Source organism: Procambarus clarkii, chromosome 71, assembly GCF_040958095.1.
Source record: "Procambarus clarkii isolate CNS0578487 chromosome 71, FALCON_Pclarkii_2.0, whole genome shotgun sequence".
Taxonomy (NCBI): domain Eukaryota; kingdom Metazoa; phylum Arthropoda; class Malacostraca; order Decapoda; family Cambaridae; genus Procambarus; species Procambarus clarkii.
This window is the reverse complement of record NC_091220.1, coordinates 17,116,005-17,135,331: the sequence shown is the minus strand read 5'-3', so window position 1 is coordinate 17,135,331 and position 19,327 is coordinate 17,116,005. Positions and strand designations below refer to the sequence as shown.

At 40.5% G+C, this 19,327-nt stretch overlaps 1 protein-coding gene across 36 annotated transcripts in view; it reads right to left on the bottom strand.

Annotated features, from left to right (window-relative positions):
• RhoGAPp190 (Rho GTPase-activating protein 190) overlaps nucleotides 1-19,327 on the bottom strand; it is a 181,864-nt gene that overhangs the window by 41,533 nt on the left and 121,004 nt on the right. For 22 of the 36 annotated variants that reach the window (XM_069312127.1, XM_069312143.1, XM_069312139.1 and 19 more), the window contains 2 exons: nucleotides 10,058-10,200; nucleotides 8,416-8,460 (listed from right to left, as the gene is read on the bottom strand). In XM_069312127.1, the coding sequence (XP_069168228.1) occupies nucleotides 8,416-8,460; nucleotides 10,058-10,200 (188 nt within the window). Of the gene's footprint in view, nucleotides 1-8,415; nucleotides 8,461-10,057; nucleotides 10,201-14,962; nucleotides 15,008-19,327 lie in introns of all 36 variants that reach the window. The other 14 variants (XM_069312132.1, XM_069312137.1, XM_069312138.1 and 11 more) reach the window with 2 other exon arrangements.

Here is a 19,327-nt window from a genome sequence, read left to right as displayed (position 1 = left end):
GGGGAGAGAGGCAGGGGGGGGTCAGGTGGGTGGGGAGAGAGGCAGGGGGGGGGCAGGTGGGTGGGGAGTGAGGCAGGGGGGGGGCAGGGGGGTGAGGAGAGAGGCAGGTGGGGCAGGTGGGTGGGGAGAGAGGCAGGGGGGGCAGGTGGGTGGGGAGAGAGGCAGGGGGGGCAGGTGGGTGGGGAGAGGCAGGGGGAGGGCAGGTGGGTGGGGAGAGAGGCAGGGGGGGGGCAGGTGGGTGGGGAGAGAGGCAGGGGGGGGGGGCAGGTGGGTGGGGAGAGAGGCAGGGGGGGCAGGTGGGTGGGAAGAGAGGCAGGGGGGGGCAGGGTGGGGAGAGAGGCAGGGGGGGCAGGTGGGTGGGGAGAGAGGCAGGGGGGGCAGGTGGGTAGGGAGAGAGGCAGGGGGGGGGCAGGTGGGTGGGGAGAGGCAGGGGGGGGGGCAGGTGGGTGGGGAGAGAGGCAGGGGGGGGGGCAGGTGGATGGGGAGAGAGGCAGGGGGGGGGCAGGTGGGTGGGGAGAGAGGCAGGGGGGGGGCAGGTGGGTGGGGAGAGAGGCAGGGGGGGGGCAGGTGGATGGGGAGAGAGGCAGGGGGGGGGGCAGGTGGGTGGGGAGAGAGGCAGGGGGGGGGCAGGTGGGTGGGGAGTGAGGCAGGGGGGGCAGGTGGGTGGGGAGAGGGGCAGGGGGGGTAGGTGGGTAAGGAGAGAGAGAGAGAGAGAGAGAAGAAAAGGTAATTATCAGGAGAAAGCACTAAGCCATTATGACAATATAGTACTCGGGAGGGATATGAAAGTAAGGATCTGGGGTAGGACAGAGGAGAGGAATGGTACCGAATCACTTAGACAGTCGGGGATTGAATGCCAACCTGCAAGAAGCGAGGCTGTGGCTCTACTATCCAGTCCAAGTAGTCGGACAGAGAAATAAGAGGAGGAAGAGAAAGATAAAAAGCAATTATTTAAGATAAAGCTATTCTGAAAGAAAAATTGCCAATATAACAACATGTATATTCTGACAATAACTAGTGATTAGTTAAGGAGGAATAAGAAATAAATAAGAAAGAGAGGCATGGTAGAAGGGTGGTGGCGGAGGAAAGCAATGGTAAATCACTGAATGATGAGGAACAGTATGACAGGTACAGTATATGCATCTATTAAAAAGTACAATGCATTATCATTGATATTGTAATCTCCTTGAACAATCTCATTTCTGAATCAAGAGTGAACCTTACCAAACTTGTGACTCTGCCATGACTTACAAACATTCTCGATAACTAGAACAGCTCACAAGAAATTTGGCAGAAAGTACCGGGGTGTGTCACTCAGCATTGGCAGAGTGGAGTTATGAGCTACAGTGCAAACATAACATCCACATCAAGAATTCTTTCATAATAACTGATATTACAGAACGTTTAATCATAACTGATATTAGATATATGGTTGTCATAACTTTACAGTAATTATATTTGGTATAAAATTTAGAACATTTTCTATTAAACAAAATTCACACTAAATATGAACAAAATATTGCAGACCAAACTTGTCACTAATCAATATTGCAAATGTAAAGGGCTGATAATTATATGAACTTATAAATTAACAAATGAAATACAAAAGCCCCAAAACATGGTACAAGTAAAATCACCTCAGAAATATGATAATTTTGCAAGTTAACAATGAAGAATAATTAGATACATATTAATACAGAATAATTACTGTAACTGCAAACATGGTGAAAGCGAGGACAGCTAACCGAAAAAATTTCTCCAGATTTGATGAAGCTTTGAACACGGTGAGAAAGCTGTATGCCTGCTAATGAACAGAGTTGTACAAGCTTGAAAGAAGGAATGATGGTGGACTGAATAAGAGCATTTTTAAGTTAATTCAAGGTTAAGAGATATGTGTCTGGAAAAGGGTTAGGTGACCAGGATGAGTGAGTGTCAGGAAGCAGGGAGTGTTGATAAGGGTAAGGTACAAGGCTAGGTACCACCAGTTCATAAGAAGGGAGCAAATATATCTTTATATAATATGTGGTATATCACAATTTATAAGAAGCACTGTACATGTGGACTTTAAATGTGGTGGAATGACTGCTGTGATGTTGTAGTGATTATCTGTTATGCTATATAATGTATGGATAAGTGACACTATTTTATATATTTGTAATATCTATAACTTTCTTTTACTCTATATAACTTATTTTATGAAATGAAAAATGAAAAAAAGGGTATCCTGAAACATTAAGTAAAACAAGCAGAAGTAAAATGAGGACTTTAATAGTGCTAACTTGCAAACCAAAAAGACAATGTAGAATGATGAGACATAATAAGAAGCTAAAAGCATAAACAAAATAGTTAGGTGGTGATGATAAAAGCAATTATTATTTGAATCAAGCAATAGTAGGTGTCACTGAAGGGATTATTTACATATTTCATTTATTTTTAAATATGGTACAATCTTAAAAGGCTTTAGCCATGCTTTTAAACAAAACTATGAAATAGGAACATTTCTGCATGAGAGATAATTCACTGTTAACTACAACAACAGTACTAAAACCAATACTGTTTTCTTTCACACACTTCTGAAGCTTCATCGGAATGTGTACTCTCCTCACTTTCCAACCTTCCAAGCAAGCCCATACTGCAGCATGAACCAACTCATTTACAAACCTTAGAGTCAATCATCCCCAACACTGCCACAACACACATTTGTATCCTTCAAACCAGTCTTTCTCAAGAACAGCTGTAACAGATCACTCTCCCTTCCAAATTACCATAATTCTTTAAAGCTAATCTTGCAACCACTGGCATGCCAAACCTAAGAGGTAAATCCCATTATTCCAAACTTAGTGGTAAATAAAGGACAAGTAAACTTAGCACATGCTTAGTGCCAATTGTGTTTCAATACATAATATACAGACAATGAGATACAATAACCTGGCTGAGGATTAGACACCCAACCCACAATTTTGAAAAAGAAGACTGTGTGACATTTCAGTCTGTCCTGGACCGTAACAGGGAAGACCAAATTTGATTAAAAAACCTGTGTTGAATGTAATGAAATGCCATTTTCTGAGTGAGCCCCGGAGGCTCCCTGGAGCTATTGGGCAAATATGTGATACATTAGACCAGGGCTTTAGTCGATGGAGTTTAGCCTACTGGAGACCACAAGCCAGAACCTGGCCCCCTCAGAGAGGCGCAGGGAGCAATGGCCCTGGAAAATCGCCCCGTGATTGGGGGTTCTCCTTATCTGCTGTCAACCGGGGTTAGGCACCCAGAAAGGTAGGCTTAATAAAACAAACCCCACATGGTAAGAAAATTGCAACCGAAAACCAAACAGAGGCAGAACTCAATAATTCCCAATGAAACAAGCAAATGTAACACCACGCTGGTGTGCCTCTAGTCCATACAGCCCTCCCCTTCCCGGGAGAGAGGGGGGGGGTGGAGCACCGGACTCCCCGCACCGGCTACCCAGCAACTCCAGTTTGGAGGCTAAGCATCAAAACAATGCGAAAATTGACGACCAGAGGAAGGGAGGGTGCTAAGGAGCATCCGGGACTCACCCAGAAAAATGGCATTTTATTACATTCAACACTGGTTTTCTGTGGGGAGCCTCTTCGGCTCCCTGGAAAAGATAAGGAAAAGAGGGACAAAACCAGAAGGCGGCTGCCACACGCTCCTCAAATCGAAGGCAAGACAACTGGCTGCAACCTGTGACCCAAAGACACACACGAACACCCAGGACCAGGAATGTCGACAAATGAACAGGCAGCCAGAACCCTGTTCGACCTCCACAATCCCCCACGCCCGAAGATCAGCCCAAGACATGGTGTCGAAGATGGCAGCCATAGCAGCAAACTTCTGAACGTCATGGGCCCGAGGATAGATCGCAGGTAGACTAGACTTAACCCTGAGAACGACCTGGGAGACCCGAGCCCCTAGAATAGGGAACGAGGGAAACTGGATCAATTCAAAGTGCATCCTCGGCGACAGAAGCCGAGGCGCACAGGTAACGGTGAAGAGACGCAACTGGACACAACACATGACGCACCCCGCTCTAACCAAACAAGCATCAATGGCCCAAGGTCCCGTCTGGAAAGCAGCCATCGCAATCTTCACCAGAAAAGAAGGAGGAGGAGGAGGAGGAGGGGTGTAAGAGTTTTTTCTCTTGTGCATAAGAGAAATATACAGTATGTAGTAGACATGATAGAGGAAAAATGAATTGGTTAGAAAAGCGGGGTCCAAGAGCTAATAGTTTGATTCTGAAGATACAAATAGTAAATACACACAAGTTCTTACATTGATGCAAATTCAAAAACTTACATTCATAAACTGATTGTGCATTTATAACTTAGTTTACACAAATTTCAAATACATTATTCATTTATATGTCAATTCTTCTTGTTCAGATTTGTGGGATGGGTGTCTTTACATAATATAATTTATATTTTAAAAACTCTGCATGATAGCTGAAACCAATTTTTTTTTTCTATAATCCTTCCGCTGTGACTTATGCTCAAGACTGCTACATGTATGGACCACAGTTGTGAACACTTAACGCATCTGGAACACTCCATAAAGTCTGCAATGTTTGGGTGGGAGTGCGACCATCAGAGGTCTCTAGGGATAGAGTTGGCTTTGATTGGATAAATTTCAGGAGTAATGCCCACTAACCTTGGTAAGGGAAACATGTCACTCTCCTCTCTTGCCCTGCCAGAGCTGGCAACTTTGTTTATTAGGTATGAGATACATGCATATATATATATATATATATATATATATATATATATATATATATATATATATATATATATATATATATATATATATATATATTTTTTTCTTTACTCTTTCATATGTACAAGATATCTTGTCTCTTATTTCCTATGGTGTAAAACTTGGCCCACTTGCATAGCGAGCCTCCTCATATACACAGTACCTAACCTTATACTGCTTTAATTTAGGTTTAGAATACTGGATGGGGCATACAGTGTTGCATAGGTAAAAAACAGAGGCCACATCTAAAATAAGTACAAACACCCTTCAGCACTATACTGTAATCCTCTACAGTACACATGATCATCATCCCTGTGACCATCTTCAATACATCATCCCATCCTCCTGTCTTGGTAGTACTTATAGTAACAATTACCATAGTATGTATACCGACGTACAACAAAATTAGAAAGTAGAAATCTGAACTTTTGAGTTGGACAAACCGGAAAATTATTTTTTTGTGTTGCTTTGACAAATTAAACTAACCTAACCTTCCTAGGGCTAATACACAATATCTGAGGCCTAATATAGTACATGTGTGTGCTATACTAGGCCTAAGAAAAATTAAGTTTTTTTTTTAGTTTCATTTATTTTAAAAGACTTCCTTACTAGTCAGTACAGTATAATAGATGGTATGCCATCTAAAAGCTAAGCACGTAGAAATTCCTGAGTATTGACGACCGTCACAATAGGTACTATCTAAACAGGAGGATGGGTTGCACTATATACAATCTTCATCACTGTAACCAAAATGTTACACCATTTAAGTGTTGTGAACCTCCAGAATGCAAATCTTTCATGAAAACATGCAATTTACAAGTCAAAATCTGAATACAGTAATATTAACAAATGCTAAAACTCTGGACTTGGGACTGAACATTTTATTTCCACCAAATTCATGAAGGTGATGGGGACACAGGGTTGAGCTCCTTTCATGGGAAACCTGGGGCCAGATTCACGAAGCAGTTACGCAAGTACTTACGAACGTGTACATCTTTCTTCAATCTTTGACGGCTTTGGTTACATTTATTAAATAGTTTAAAAGAATGAAACTTGCCAATCAACTGTTGTTATTGTTATAAACATCCTCCTGGTGCTTCAAAGTTCCTCAACTATTTAATAATTGTAAACAAAGCCGCCAAAGATTGACAAAAGATGTACAGTTTTGTAAGTGTTTGCGTAACTTCTTCGTGAATGTAGCCCCCCCGGGGCTGACCCAGACACCTCTATGCCAGTCCCCAGACACCCACCAATCTTTGTGCAAAGCATAATAAGGCTAGCCCCAAGTATAAGGCCTCTAAGCCTCGACAGATAGACATCCTCTTTTATATAAGATATAATTATAGCACCATCTTCTGGGGCAAGATTGATCATACTATAATGTTGGTAACACTTAACTAAGTAATATAATTTTTAATGCAAAAGTATTTTTTAATCTTTGGAAGATTATAAAGTATAATTATTATTTTCAAATTAAAATAACTTTTCTAATTATCAAATGGTCCTAATTTCAACACATGGTCCCACTTTCCCCACAATATGGTACAACAATGTCTTTAAATTGCAAGAACACAACAAATATTATGATTTGGTAGTGTGGCTGAGCTCCATGTGCATCCCACAACTGAGTGTTGACTAGTACCAATGAATAATTTAACACACCTCTACACCTGCCAAGCATCTTGGCATACTTATATTGCTTAAATTGGCTACACGTAAAATTTCACATGCATTAAATCTTATTGGTTTTGTTATAGCCATAATAATCTGATTATTACAATGCACAAAGAACCTAGAAAATTACTGAGATATGTAACGAATAACATTTTGTACAATGATGCCTACAGCTTTGGAACACTTTTATATATACAAAAATAAAAAACTGCAACAATAAGTTTTCAATACTCACATTCATCCATTACAAATAATTGAGTTTGCTGTTGCAATACAAGACGTGCAACAATCAAATCAATCTAGCAAAAGTAGGTGCTATCTTTCATTAATTCTGACATTTTGTTAGGTTCAAGAGTTCTTCTATAGGAGATGACTACACATATATCAAAAAGATGATATTATTCTATCTTTCATTTATGGGTGTCTCCCACTCACATAAAGGTTAGAACTGTCCACAGCCTCATCTTGACAATAAAGGTGAGCTCTAAATAAACAACAGTCCCCCAACCGCTTCCACATCGCCAGGTGGCTGAGTGGACAGCACTCTGGAGTAATGCCCCTAGCATAGAGCTAGGGACTGGGGATTGATCCCCAGCGATGGCAGAAATAAATGGGCAAAGTTTCTTTCACCTTGATGCTTTTGTTACCTAGCAGTAAATAGGTACCTGTGAGTTAGACAGCTATTATGGGCTACTTCCTGGGAAGGGGGGGGGGGGAAGGTGTTGGAGGGGGAAAAAAAGTGGATTGATTGACAGTTGAGAGGCGGGCCAAAGGCGCCAGAGCTCAACCCCCGCAAGCATAACTGGGTGAATACAGGTAGGTGAATACATCAAAGCTATAAAAATAAAGCCTCATATTTAATGTTTCAGAGATCAGCATACTGTACTGCATAAATCCAGGAAATCATATTAATATTAATCTACACAAAATGTAGTGATAAGCATTACAGATTTAACATTTCTAAACAAAATCCTTCTTTTCTACGATAATGAGCAAAGACAGTGCAGAGGCAACTGAAAACAAAATAATTATTAATTCAAATTACTGCCCAAATCTAGTACATGGTGGCACCAATTTATCTTAATAATTGAGTCATATATAGAAAACATTATCCAATTCATATGTTAATGCAATCATCTTGAATGACTTGATCTAAAACATGCCTCTTGTATATTCATATAAAAATGAACAAATACTAACACAGCTTTAAAACTGAACCTAATCTGAAACTGGTTATTGGCAAAACCTTTTAAGAATGAAAAAACTAAAATCCTGTGCATGACTTGATAACAATTTTCTCTCCTCTGGTAACACCAACAGACATTCAGGATATTAAGTCCCTGAAGACTCATTAAAGAAGGCATGCCGATGAAAAACATGCAACAGAACTATTGTGACTGCAATGGCTAATGTGACTTGCGAGCCAAGCAATGCCACTACTACCCAAGAGAGGGAAGAGAGGAGTCTGTTAGTGTAGACCAGGATACTGTTAGTAGTCATGCACATCTTGCAGTATGGGGAGAAGCTGCAGCCCGCTAGCCCACCAGGCTCATGCTACACAACACTGTTACTATCACCAACACTCACCTATGATACTTTCCAGCCACAACTTCCTCTTTGTCATCTTTTAACTTATTTCTAAGGTTTGTGGATATAAATACCTTGAAATAAGGATAATAAAAAAAAAAAAATGACCAAACAAGAGTCCCAGATATCTAGTATTCCAGTAAATTGGTGCTTGAATAATAACAATGCTTGAAAAGCCACTTGGACAATCCAAGCAACTATGGTAAGTGCAAAGCCAATTTGCAAATACAAGCTGCATTCTGATTGGGCAAAACGCATAAGCAGGCGGGTTTATTACCCAATAAAAATACAGCTTAGCACAAGCAAAATGGGAAAAGAGGGCCATCAAAGTTGGGTAGAGAGGCAAGTGAGGGAGGGTTAGTGGCAGCCCGAGGCATACACACACACCTTGGTCGTGACCTGATACACCGCATCGCTCAGCGTCTGCAACGTCTGCAAGTTAGGAATGGTCACACATCAAATTTTCAACCCTTACTTGTTTTTAAAAGCCATATTGAAATTTAAGACAAATAACTCAAAACATATAGGAAAATGACCCTTTATAATTAACTTTTTCTTACCATTGCCAAAGCAGAACAAAAGAAAAATGAACAAGCACCACTGACACTGTCAGGAACACATGACTAACTATAAAAGTAAACAACTTCCTAGTCTCAATAAATGAAGTAAACTACAACTACCTAAAACTACTCACACTGATTTTCTTGAGTTTTGAAACAAGGGAATTAAAAAGAATACAGTACTGTATCTTTATTACCCAATCCCCAAAATATAACAATAAAATTACATATGTAGTTTATATGTATTTACAAAAAAATAAGGGACACCTTTGGATTTATTCCCACTGTTATAAGCATAACAGTGGGAATAAAATGGGAAGCCTCCACATTAAACTTTGTAATGGTTTCCTTATTATCACACAAGTGACTGGGCCACACAAAGTGACAATAAGGGGGCATGTTTGTTAAGTGCTCACACTGTAATGGTGTCACCATTCTGGCATATCTACCACACAATCCTCTTATTTGTAATTTCTACGACCATTTACTTTCCTCATTGTGCTTTATAATTTACAATAATTTGGTTTAAGTTTGTCACTCAATTCAATGGTTTTTCAAATATAATAAAAATACCAAACAGAAAAGCTCATATAAGCAGTAAACTTAAAACCCTAAACCAATTAAAACACGTTAGATATGCATTACATGTGCAGCGTCTGGCTGGAGAAATGTGACAATATTCTACTTAAAGGAATACAATAATGTACATCTGAAAGCTTTACATAAAATCAGAGGCACAAGTTAATCAAAACTAATGCCTCCGAAAATTGCAAAGGCATTAGCTATACAAAAGCCCAGTGTGAGACCCTGTCATGACCCCAGTAAAGCCTCCACCTTGATGCACACAGAAAAACCATTTGAATTCGATAGAACTAACAATTAATCAAAATTTAGCTTCATTTGTTTTTCTTTAAGCTGTATTTTCAATGATACAAGTAGGTTTTGGTTGACTTTAATACCATGTGACACGCGAATAAAACCTCTGACAAAATATAAAATGCCCACATCACCATCATGTATTATCCACCTTCAGACATCATAAACATATTTGGAAGCCAGGTGGTGAGAAGGAGTCCACAACCCTGAGACAGTGCAAACTTCACTGTTGTAACAAACACCCCTCCTTGCAGTGATCACGTGACAAGGTCATGTAACTGCTTCACCTGCAGACAGCTCATCATTTACCATGCTGACTCATGCTGCCTCCCTCACTCTTATTGGATTCCATTAAACTGTCTGGCACACACTCATGCACATTGAGAAGAGATACCAAGTATTCTTTAGCATTTATTCTTCTATAAAATTAATGATTACATGCAAAATCAATTTTAAATAAAAATGTAAAAAGATATAAATTAAAACAAACCAAGATAACCTTAATTAGCATAACAGTCCACATCCCGCCTTTATAATCAAAGCCAAACATTTTAAGGAGCGAGAACATTCTCTAATCCTCTCCTGGTGCTCACCTTCAGTGTCTGGCTGGCCTTGGGTCTGGGTTTGGTTGGAGGAGGAGGAAATTTAGCCCGTCGGCCAGTGGTAAAGGCCTGAGGATATCCCTCGCCCCAGAAGTCCTCCAGCCGCCGGGAGCACAGGCTGTCATCCTGCCAGCCTGATAGTAACAGATACACTATTAATAATAGTAATAGAAATATGTAGAAACCAATATACCCTATTAAAACTAATTAACATAAATGTGTAGCAACATACACACAATTAATAATAATATAAACATATATCAACCAGATTCACTATTTATACTAGTTCATGGAAATATGTAGCTGAAGAGATCTGAATGATACTGAATAAATAGAGTAAAGTATATAAGATAACATTGTTTAATAAATTTGTCAGAAAAGCTAAATGGTTTTAGTATTAGAAGGTGACATGTTGCTTGAAGGGTTTCAAACAGAGGATGTGCTTGGCTTACACATGTCCAAGACCCGTATCAAGCACTAATAAAATATTGCGCATGCAACTCAGCAACAGTAATACAGTACAGTAATGCTGGCTAACAAAAACAAATAAACTTTACACAGAGTACAAAACCTGCTACAAGTTGGAGAGAAAACAACAATCCATGGCTGGATGACCTTTAGTGACTACAAGAAGCAGCAGCAGCAGCATTGTCATGAAGGTATTAACACACACTTAGCTGATAGTTGTCACTGGCAACTCAATTTTATCAACATTATTGCAACACAAGTAACTAGTTAACCTCAGATACTTGTAAAACAACCCTAATAACCCTCCCTCGGTTACCTCAAGGTGCCAACATTTGACGATCTTAATTCAGAAACACTAATCGACTATAAATAACCATCGTCTAACATTTTCAAAGGAGTAATAATGACTAATTTCCCTTCAAAGGTTGGGATAACATTCACATCAAATACACAGAAAAGAATATAAATCTTTACAAACACCAGATGTTAAATACTTAAAAAATTAAATGTGATAGATAATACATGTTTTACATAGTGATACAGAAAATGCTAAGTGTGGGGAGTGAGAATGTACGTCACAGGTAAATGATGGGTGAGCATGCACGTCACAAGTGAGTGACAGGTGAGCATGCACGTCACATGTGACGAGTGAGCATGCACGTCACATGTGACGGGTGAGCATCACAAGTGAAGGGTTGTGTCACTAGTGAAGGGTGTGCATGCACATCACAAGAGAAAGGTGCAAGTTACAAGTGAAGGGTGTGAATGCATGTGTCAAGTGATGAGTGAGCATGTGCATCACAAGTGAGTGAAAGGTGTACACGAACATCATTATGCACTTTAAGTTGTAGGAATAAAACTGTATTTGCGAACAATTATATATACTTTCCATTGAATTTTCTACACTGTTTATACAGTTCAATATAATAATTTTAAATGAAGGGATCTTTATCTAAAACTTTCTTATTTGTGTGTGCATATATGATTATTTCTTTGTTGTTTATAGAACAGAGTTAAAACTCATAGTGTTCCATTTTGCTTTTAATCCATCATATTGATGTTTAATTTGATTAATATTTTTGAACACCACCTTATTTTGCAGTGCATTCAAACAGCCACAACTCGTAAAAACCAGCGTTGAATGTAACGAAATGCCATTTATGTACTGGGTGAGCCCCAGAGGCTTCCTGAAGCTATCTGAACTGATATGTGCTATATTAGTTTGAGGTCATCAGTCACAGGAGTTCTTATGCCTACTGGGAACTACGAGCCAGAACCTGGTAGCATCAAAGAGGCACAGGGAGTAATAGCCTATGGGTACTTTACATTTAAAGTACAGTATGTATATCAAAATTGCCATTGACCGGGGAAAAGACCCAGAAAGGTAGGCGAATCAAAACAGACCACTGTCTGGTTAACCTGTGCAATCTACATCCCAAAAGATCAAAATAACTCTCCTAAAAAGAAACCAAACAAGCAACCCTTCATGCGACTAGCACTTCTACTCAGTAGCGCTAAAAAGTAGACGGAAAAGAGGGAGCCGGCAGCCTTCGACTCCAGTTCTTGAACGATGAAAAAACGCCGACCGGGGGGAGGGAGGGTGTCAGGGAGCCTCTGGGGCTCACCCAGAAAATGGCGTTTCATTACATTCAATGCTGGTTTTCTGTGGGGAGCCCTGTCTGCTCCCTGAAGCAGACAGGGCTCCCCACGAAGAAAAGTAAAAGGAGTAACTTACTTGGGAGGCGGCAGCACTGCAGACCTCAAAGGCGAAGAAAAGACAGAAGGCCGTGACTGACACTCCAAAGCCACACATAGCCGAGAAAGAACTGAAACGTTCACGAGATTCCTGGCAGCCAGGACCTTGTTCGACCTCCAAAGGACGGCCCTTTAGAGGTCGAACGTAAGGACAGCCCCCCAACAATCCTGACCAGACTGATGAGCACTGGTCACAAAGACCCAACCGAGAGACGAAGTATCCGTGAACACACTAAGCGAGAGAAGAGAAAGCTGGCAACGCAGCAACCAATGCAAGAAGGAGAATAGAGCATGCAACGCAGCCGCTGCCTGATTCCCGAGATCAACAGAGAAGGAATGAGAAAACTGAAGCACAGATGATCGTCACCCTGAGGCAGGGGTGACTAGCAACCTTCAACTTCTCACAAGGCGAGAGTGGACTCTGAAGAAGTATCCATAGTACCACCAAGCCCACAGGGGTTTTCCAGGGACTGTAGGATAAATAAGCCCTACGGGAAGCTCAGGCACAAGGGCCAGCTAAGCCAGTAGAATCCCTGTTTTGTAGCAGGTAAACTGACTACCAGTAGCAGCATACTCAGGGGGAAACAGAGACAGACCACCACTGTCCACAAAAAGAAAAAACACAGGAATAAAAAACTAAAAGCCCCCGAAGAAACACAACAAACAAACTGGCAGCCAGAGAGAAGCATTGGCTGCCGCATTGTAGTAAAGCACTGCGGCCCCCACCCAGCAAATAACACTCCCCTACCCGGGGCAAAATGAAAAGACCAAGACCCCCGACATACCCTAAGGGCGAAGACAACCTCAAGCGATGAAGTCCTCTAACAGGGAGTGATTCCCGAATGCCCCAGGGAAGATAACCCTGAAAAGCACGAGTACAGTTCTTACGAAGCACCTATGGAAGATCACCCTAGGCGCATGCTGCTCTATGTACAAGATGACACCAGGCCAACACCCACATACACACTGCTGGTAAAGCCTCACAAGGCAAAATCCAGAACTGGAACTTGAGGCCAGAGGTAACCAAACTGACCACCATCACATCTGTTCAAGAACTGAAGTGGTGGGCTCCCCATCCCTGGCAGGGGTAAGGGTTTAAGAAAGACCATAAAAGAAAAGTTTTCCTTTATGAGTCTCTCCCGCAATTTGCATACTACATGTGTTAAACAAATTGGCCAGTAGCTGAATAAATGTTTACTTTTCTAAATGCTGGTATTAGGTAGGTCATCTCCTATACTAATGTTTTTTTATTCTCCTTCCCTCAAGCATTTAATATAGACTGCACAGAGATGATAGCTTAATTCAATAGTACACAATAGATGTAGCACAATATTTCCGGCTAATGTCCTTAAGGCTGGTTACATAATTTGCCTACTTTGCATCAGTACCTCGTGTGCGCTTCTGCATGTAGGTGAAACATTTCTATAATAAAAATAACAACCAGCCATGCTAAAACTTTGGCTCAACCAGCCATACTTTGTCAATAAACTTTATAATAGAAGAGTTTTAAAATACATAAAGATTAAAATAAATTTATTGCCTCAGCCTGGACACAGTAAAAATGGCCTAATTGTAGGTTATGACTCTTCCTGCTGATTTATTAATGAGATAAATTCAAGGAATGCATAGAAGGGAAATTTAATCCAAGGGAGAAGGAATATAGTTTAAGTAACAAAAACCAATTAAGACCTGAAAATACAAGCATGAGTTATGGTGCAATTAGAATAAAAAACAAGGGATTAAGGAAAACATTTAGTAAACTCTCAATTATCGGGATAGGTTGGGATCCAACCCACACTTTAGTGTAGCATAACTATACACACTATGAAGCCAAATTTGGCACTAATAATAATGAAGTGTACTAAACAAAACCTCGACACAGTAGTGAAGCGAACCATCAAGATGCTCACGAAGCGTCTGCATACTGAGTTAAAATACAGTACAGTACAGTGCTAGAACAAGCTTTGTTTGCATGTTTATGACCATCCACAGCACTTATAGTCAACCACTTATGTACAGTATGCTACTGAAGCAAGTTACAGACACCAACAAGTTAACAGCTGAAACAGCATGCAAAAGTATGATAATAAAAATAATAAAAGGCTGAATAAAAATATGGCATTCATGTAAGATAATACAAATAAAAATGCATGCTTATCACATTTTTTGTTTATTTTTATTTTTTTTTGGTTACAGATATGCAGGTTCAGAATTATGTGAACAAAAGGAGCAGGCAGCACAAACATATTACACGTGATTGTCGAGGTTCAACATACACCGACGCCCTTGTGAGGTGCAGTGAAGAGGAACATCAACACTCACAAAGTAATGGTAAAACTGGTCATTTGGATACTAGTTGCAGTAGTACATTATAAGAAACACAATACTGCAAAGTAAATTATAATAATCCTTAGATACAACTTCCGCTATGGAAAACTACTTGACAAAGAAGCTTGAAACGGCATTCTTAAGAGAAGAATTATATGGCAAAAGATAATACGGAAAATAAATCTGAAGTGTTCTATCAAACTGCAGGACGAGCTCACGACAACTTGCATAAAAGACACACAGTTATGCCTGAAGAAGAGAGAATTCGGGGTGGGAAGACAAGAGGATAAGTAAACAATGGGAGGAAAAAAAAAAGAAACACCTAGATCGTGAGACAAGAATCACCTGAGTCGCGTGTGGTGAGGGAGTCGCGCGAGCCGCTCAGGTCAGCTAGTGAACAGAGAAACACCGTGAGGCCAGTAGATTACATGACACTTTTAATAGGCCCAAACCACTAACTATTCCATAAAGCTCTCAACCACTCTTAATGAAAGCTATTACACTCTCAAGGACATAAACTAAACACACAACTGTATAATAAACTGCCTCACCAAGCCAATAGTTAACATTAAACTACATTACTCAAATTGTTCATCAAAATTTGTGGGAAAACTATCAGTTAAAACATTTAAGTTATACCAATTATTTATAATCCTTGCCAGCCAAATCCAAACATGTTAACTAATACAATAATATAGTTTGTACTGTCAATTACAGCACTTAAAAAACACAGCCATGCAACACTACAAATAATGAAGTCTTAAATCTTTCACCTATTTCTTTTACAAAATTGTATACTGTACTAATAAAAATATTGATAAGATGGTAAAATCCATTCAATACATAAAATATCAATTCAAAGACTGGTCCTACCTGCCAAGTACTGAATCTTAATATACGAAAACTCTATCTTCCCGATAAAAGCAAAAGAACACAACCGTGAAGATAAAACTGCAATGACAAATATCATTATAGAAGCAACATCATAAATTAGTTAATGCACTTTAACGTTCTGTCAACCCTTCATAAAAAAAAGGAGAACAGTTAGCCACAGCTGAAAATATTCTGAACTTTGTAAGACTCTTACAGTTAATCCAATAGGCTTACTAATAAACATATTAGTATTAAACTATTTAACTTGAATGTTAAGCTTTGGCAGATGGAGAAGCAGCTGACAGAAGCAATTAGACAAGCTGACACATGGTACTAAAATGGTTAGTCATGCCAAGTTTACATTATGCTACTTTTTAATGCTACTGGAATTAATAGTCCATAGAATTTAGTTTAGCAACAATGGTAGAAATGTGTGCCTGTTTGGGCAGATAATATGTACAATAATGGCTCGGGGGGCACAAACAGTTCAGGTGTGGCTACCCAGGCTCCGTGACAGACAGTGATGGTGCATACAAGTACACTAGCCACAAATCACACATTACTCTCATTCATGCATTTTACAAACTTAAAAATAAATTAAGATTGATTTGATTTTACCCAGCACTTATAGGAGGACTTTACTACAGTATAATGCATTTGCATAATTAATCATCAAACACACATAGTAAATGACGATTTTTTACCGTCAACGTAATATTAAAAATTCTAATTACGATTTGTGACTAACCGGCTACCAAACCGTAATTGTGCATGCCTATTATTGTTAGAATAATATCATTTCATAAGTTAAAAAACTTGTGAGCTTGCCTAAACCTAAGATCCTTCAAACATCTAAGGATGATTGCTCCACATATCCCATATTTCAATCCAACACTACACAGCTCAAGCATAAGTTTCTCACCTATATAAGACCCATAACATCCACACAACCACATATTCATTCCATCTCTTAAATTTCCCCTCATCTTCTGTAAGTCATCAGCCTGTATGTGAGTACATGGGGTAGTAATACACTGATCATCCATCACTATACTAAGCCATTCATCATATACATCACTCAAAGCCTCTTCACACTACTGAAATTGGTAAGAATAGCTGTTATACTTGGTTTTTATACAGTGTTATACTAGGAATAGTTCTTACCTGTTATAGTTTGTTTTTACATTTACAAGCATTTATACCAATTCCCACACCTTGTCTCCACTCATACTTATCTCCACTAACACGGTACTCCTCAATGTATTTCAGCAAAGTCAACAGCCTCCTATTGTTGGCATATATTCAAAATACAAAATTAGAGTAAAGTAGCCAATTGATCTTGCCAATGGACTGAATTCAAAGGGGGTGATCTTGTTCAATAAAATGACAAGACAGTACTGTACATGTAAAATTTGCCACTTTTTTATCTTGTTGCACATCCAAGTCTCTGGATATCCAAGTGCTGTTCTCCAGATGGTGAAATATATCACCCACTTGAATTTAAATTTGGCGTGTAATCATGTATACATCCAAGTCTCTGGATATCCAAGTGCTGTTCTCCAGATAGTGAAATATATCACCCACTTGAATTTAAATTTGGCGTGTAATCATGTATACATCCAAGTCTCTGGATATCCAAGTGCTGTTCTCCAGATGGTGAAATATATCACCCACTTGAATTTAAATTTGGCGTGTAATCATGTATACATCCAAGTCTCTGGATATCCAAGTGCTGTTCTCCAGATGGTGAAATATATCACCCACTTGAATTTAAATTTGGCGTGTAATCATGTATACATCCAAGTCTCTGGATATCCAAGTGCTGTTCTCCAGATAGTGAAATATATCACCCACTTAAATTTAAATTTGGGGTGTAATCATGTATATTATCTGTCCTTCCTTTTTAAGACTACTGTATTTGGAAACGCTCCTTAAACAAAATGACTAGTTCCTGGAAGTTGAGTCCCCTGAGGCCAGATTCACAAAGCAGTTACGCAAGCACTTATGAGCCTGTACTTCTTTTCTCAAACTTTGGCGACTTTGTTTACAATTATTAAACAGTTAATGAGCTCCGAAGCACCAGGAGGCTGTTTATAACAATAACAACAGTTGATTGGCAAGTTGTCATGCTTGTGAACTGTTTAATAAAAGTAACCAAAGCCGTCAAAGATTGAGGAAAGATGTACACGTTCGTGAGTGCTTGCGTAACTGCTTCATGAATCTGGCCCCTGGGCAACTGGAGACAAGCACCTGGAGGTAGGAGGCAGATGCCAGTTACCCCAAAATTTGGTGACTCATTTCTTGGAAACAACCAAGTGTTAAGTAAGTAAGTAATTATCAAAAGAAGGCACCAAACCGGGAAGGCTATGTAGCACCATCAAATACGCAAAATAATCAGAGGGCGCTAAATATCACCAAGGATGCCAATACGAGAACAAAAACGCATAAGGCGAACGATATCAAAAGTATCCGAGTCACCAAGAATTCTATCGAGGGATAGGTGACCGCGAGGGGCGGTCGGAAAGCAAGACACACGCTCGTCCTGGAAGTCAGGACATTCAAGAAGGACATGCACGACCGTAAGAGGGACAATGCAACTAGGACAATAAGGAGCAGGGCGGCGCTCCATCAAGTGACCATGGGTTAAGCGAGTATGGCCAATACGCAACCTCGCTAGAGCTGTTTCCCACCGCCGGTTACGGTGGAAGGAGGACGGCCACGAGGAAACACAACATTTAAGAGTACGTAGCTTGTTACCAGTAACAGACAACCAAGAAGCCTGCCAACGGGTAAGGACTGAGGAATGGATAACCGGGTAAAAGTCGGAATACGGAATGCCTTTACGAGAGATGGGACAAGAGCGGACAGCTTCCTTAGCGGCAGCATCCGCACGCTCATTTAAAGACACGCCAATATGGCTGGGAACCCAACAAAACTCAACCGACTTAAATTTACTGTGAACGAGAAACAGCCAATGCTGGATCTCGACAACTACCGGATGAACTGGATTAAAGCACCCGAGAGCCATGAGGGCACTACGAGAGTCAACAACAACCACAAAGGAAGACTGACAACGAGAAAGCAGGAGACGAAGAGCATAGAGAATAGCATAAAGTTCCGCTGTAAAGATGCTAGTCTCCGGAGGCAAGCGACACATATAAGTGCGATCAGGAAAAACAACAGAGTAGCCAACACCGTCCGCTGACTTAGACCCATCGGTGAAGACAGAAACGGAGCGGGAGTGAGAAGAAAAGTGCTCGAGGAAAAGGCGTTTTAGAACTGTAGGAGGGGTAAAAGCTTTAGTGATACGAGTCAAGGATGTACAAAACCGCGGAAGAGGGACCCTCCACGGGGGCAAAGAAGGAACAACACGAGGAGAAACATCAGAAATACGAACGGAAAGAGAATCCTGCAGGCGAGATAACCGGACAGAAAGAGGGAGGTGGTGAAGAGGAACAGGAACCGCAGGAGGGGTAAAAGTTAAAGCACGACAGAGACGAGAGGAAGGATGTTGCAAGGACCTCGCAAGATAGCGAAGACAGTAGCGATCACGGCGGTCCTGGAGAGACAGGAAGCCAGTGTCAACATACAAGCTAAGGACGGGAGTCGAACGAAAGGCACCAGAACTGAGGCGCAACCCAGCATGGTGCAAAGCATCAAGACGGCGAAGAGTAGAAGGAGAAGCAGACGAGTAAGCAGGGCAACCATAATCGAGCTTAGACAGGACGAGAGAGGAATGTAAAGCAAGGAGAGTGCGCCTATCTGCCCCCCAAGAAGTATGGGACAAGACCCGAAGGAGGGTAAGGGACTTAGAGCACTCAACACGGAGGTAAGAGA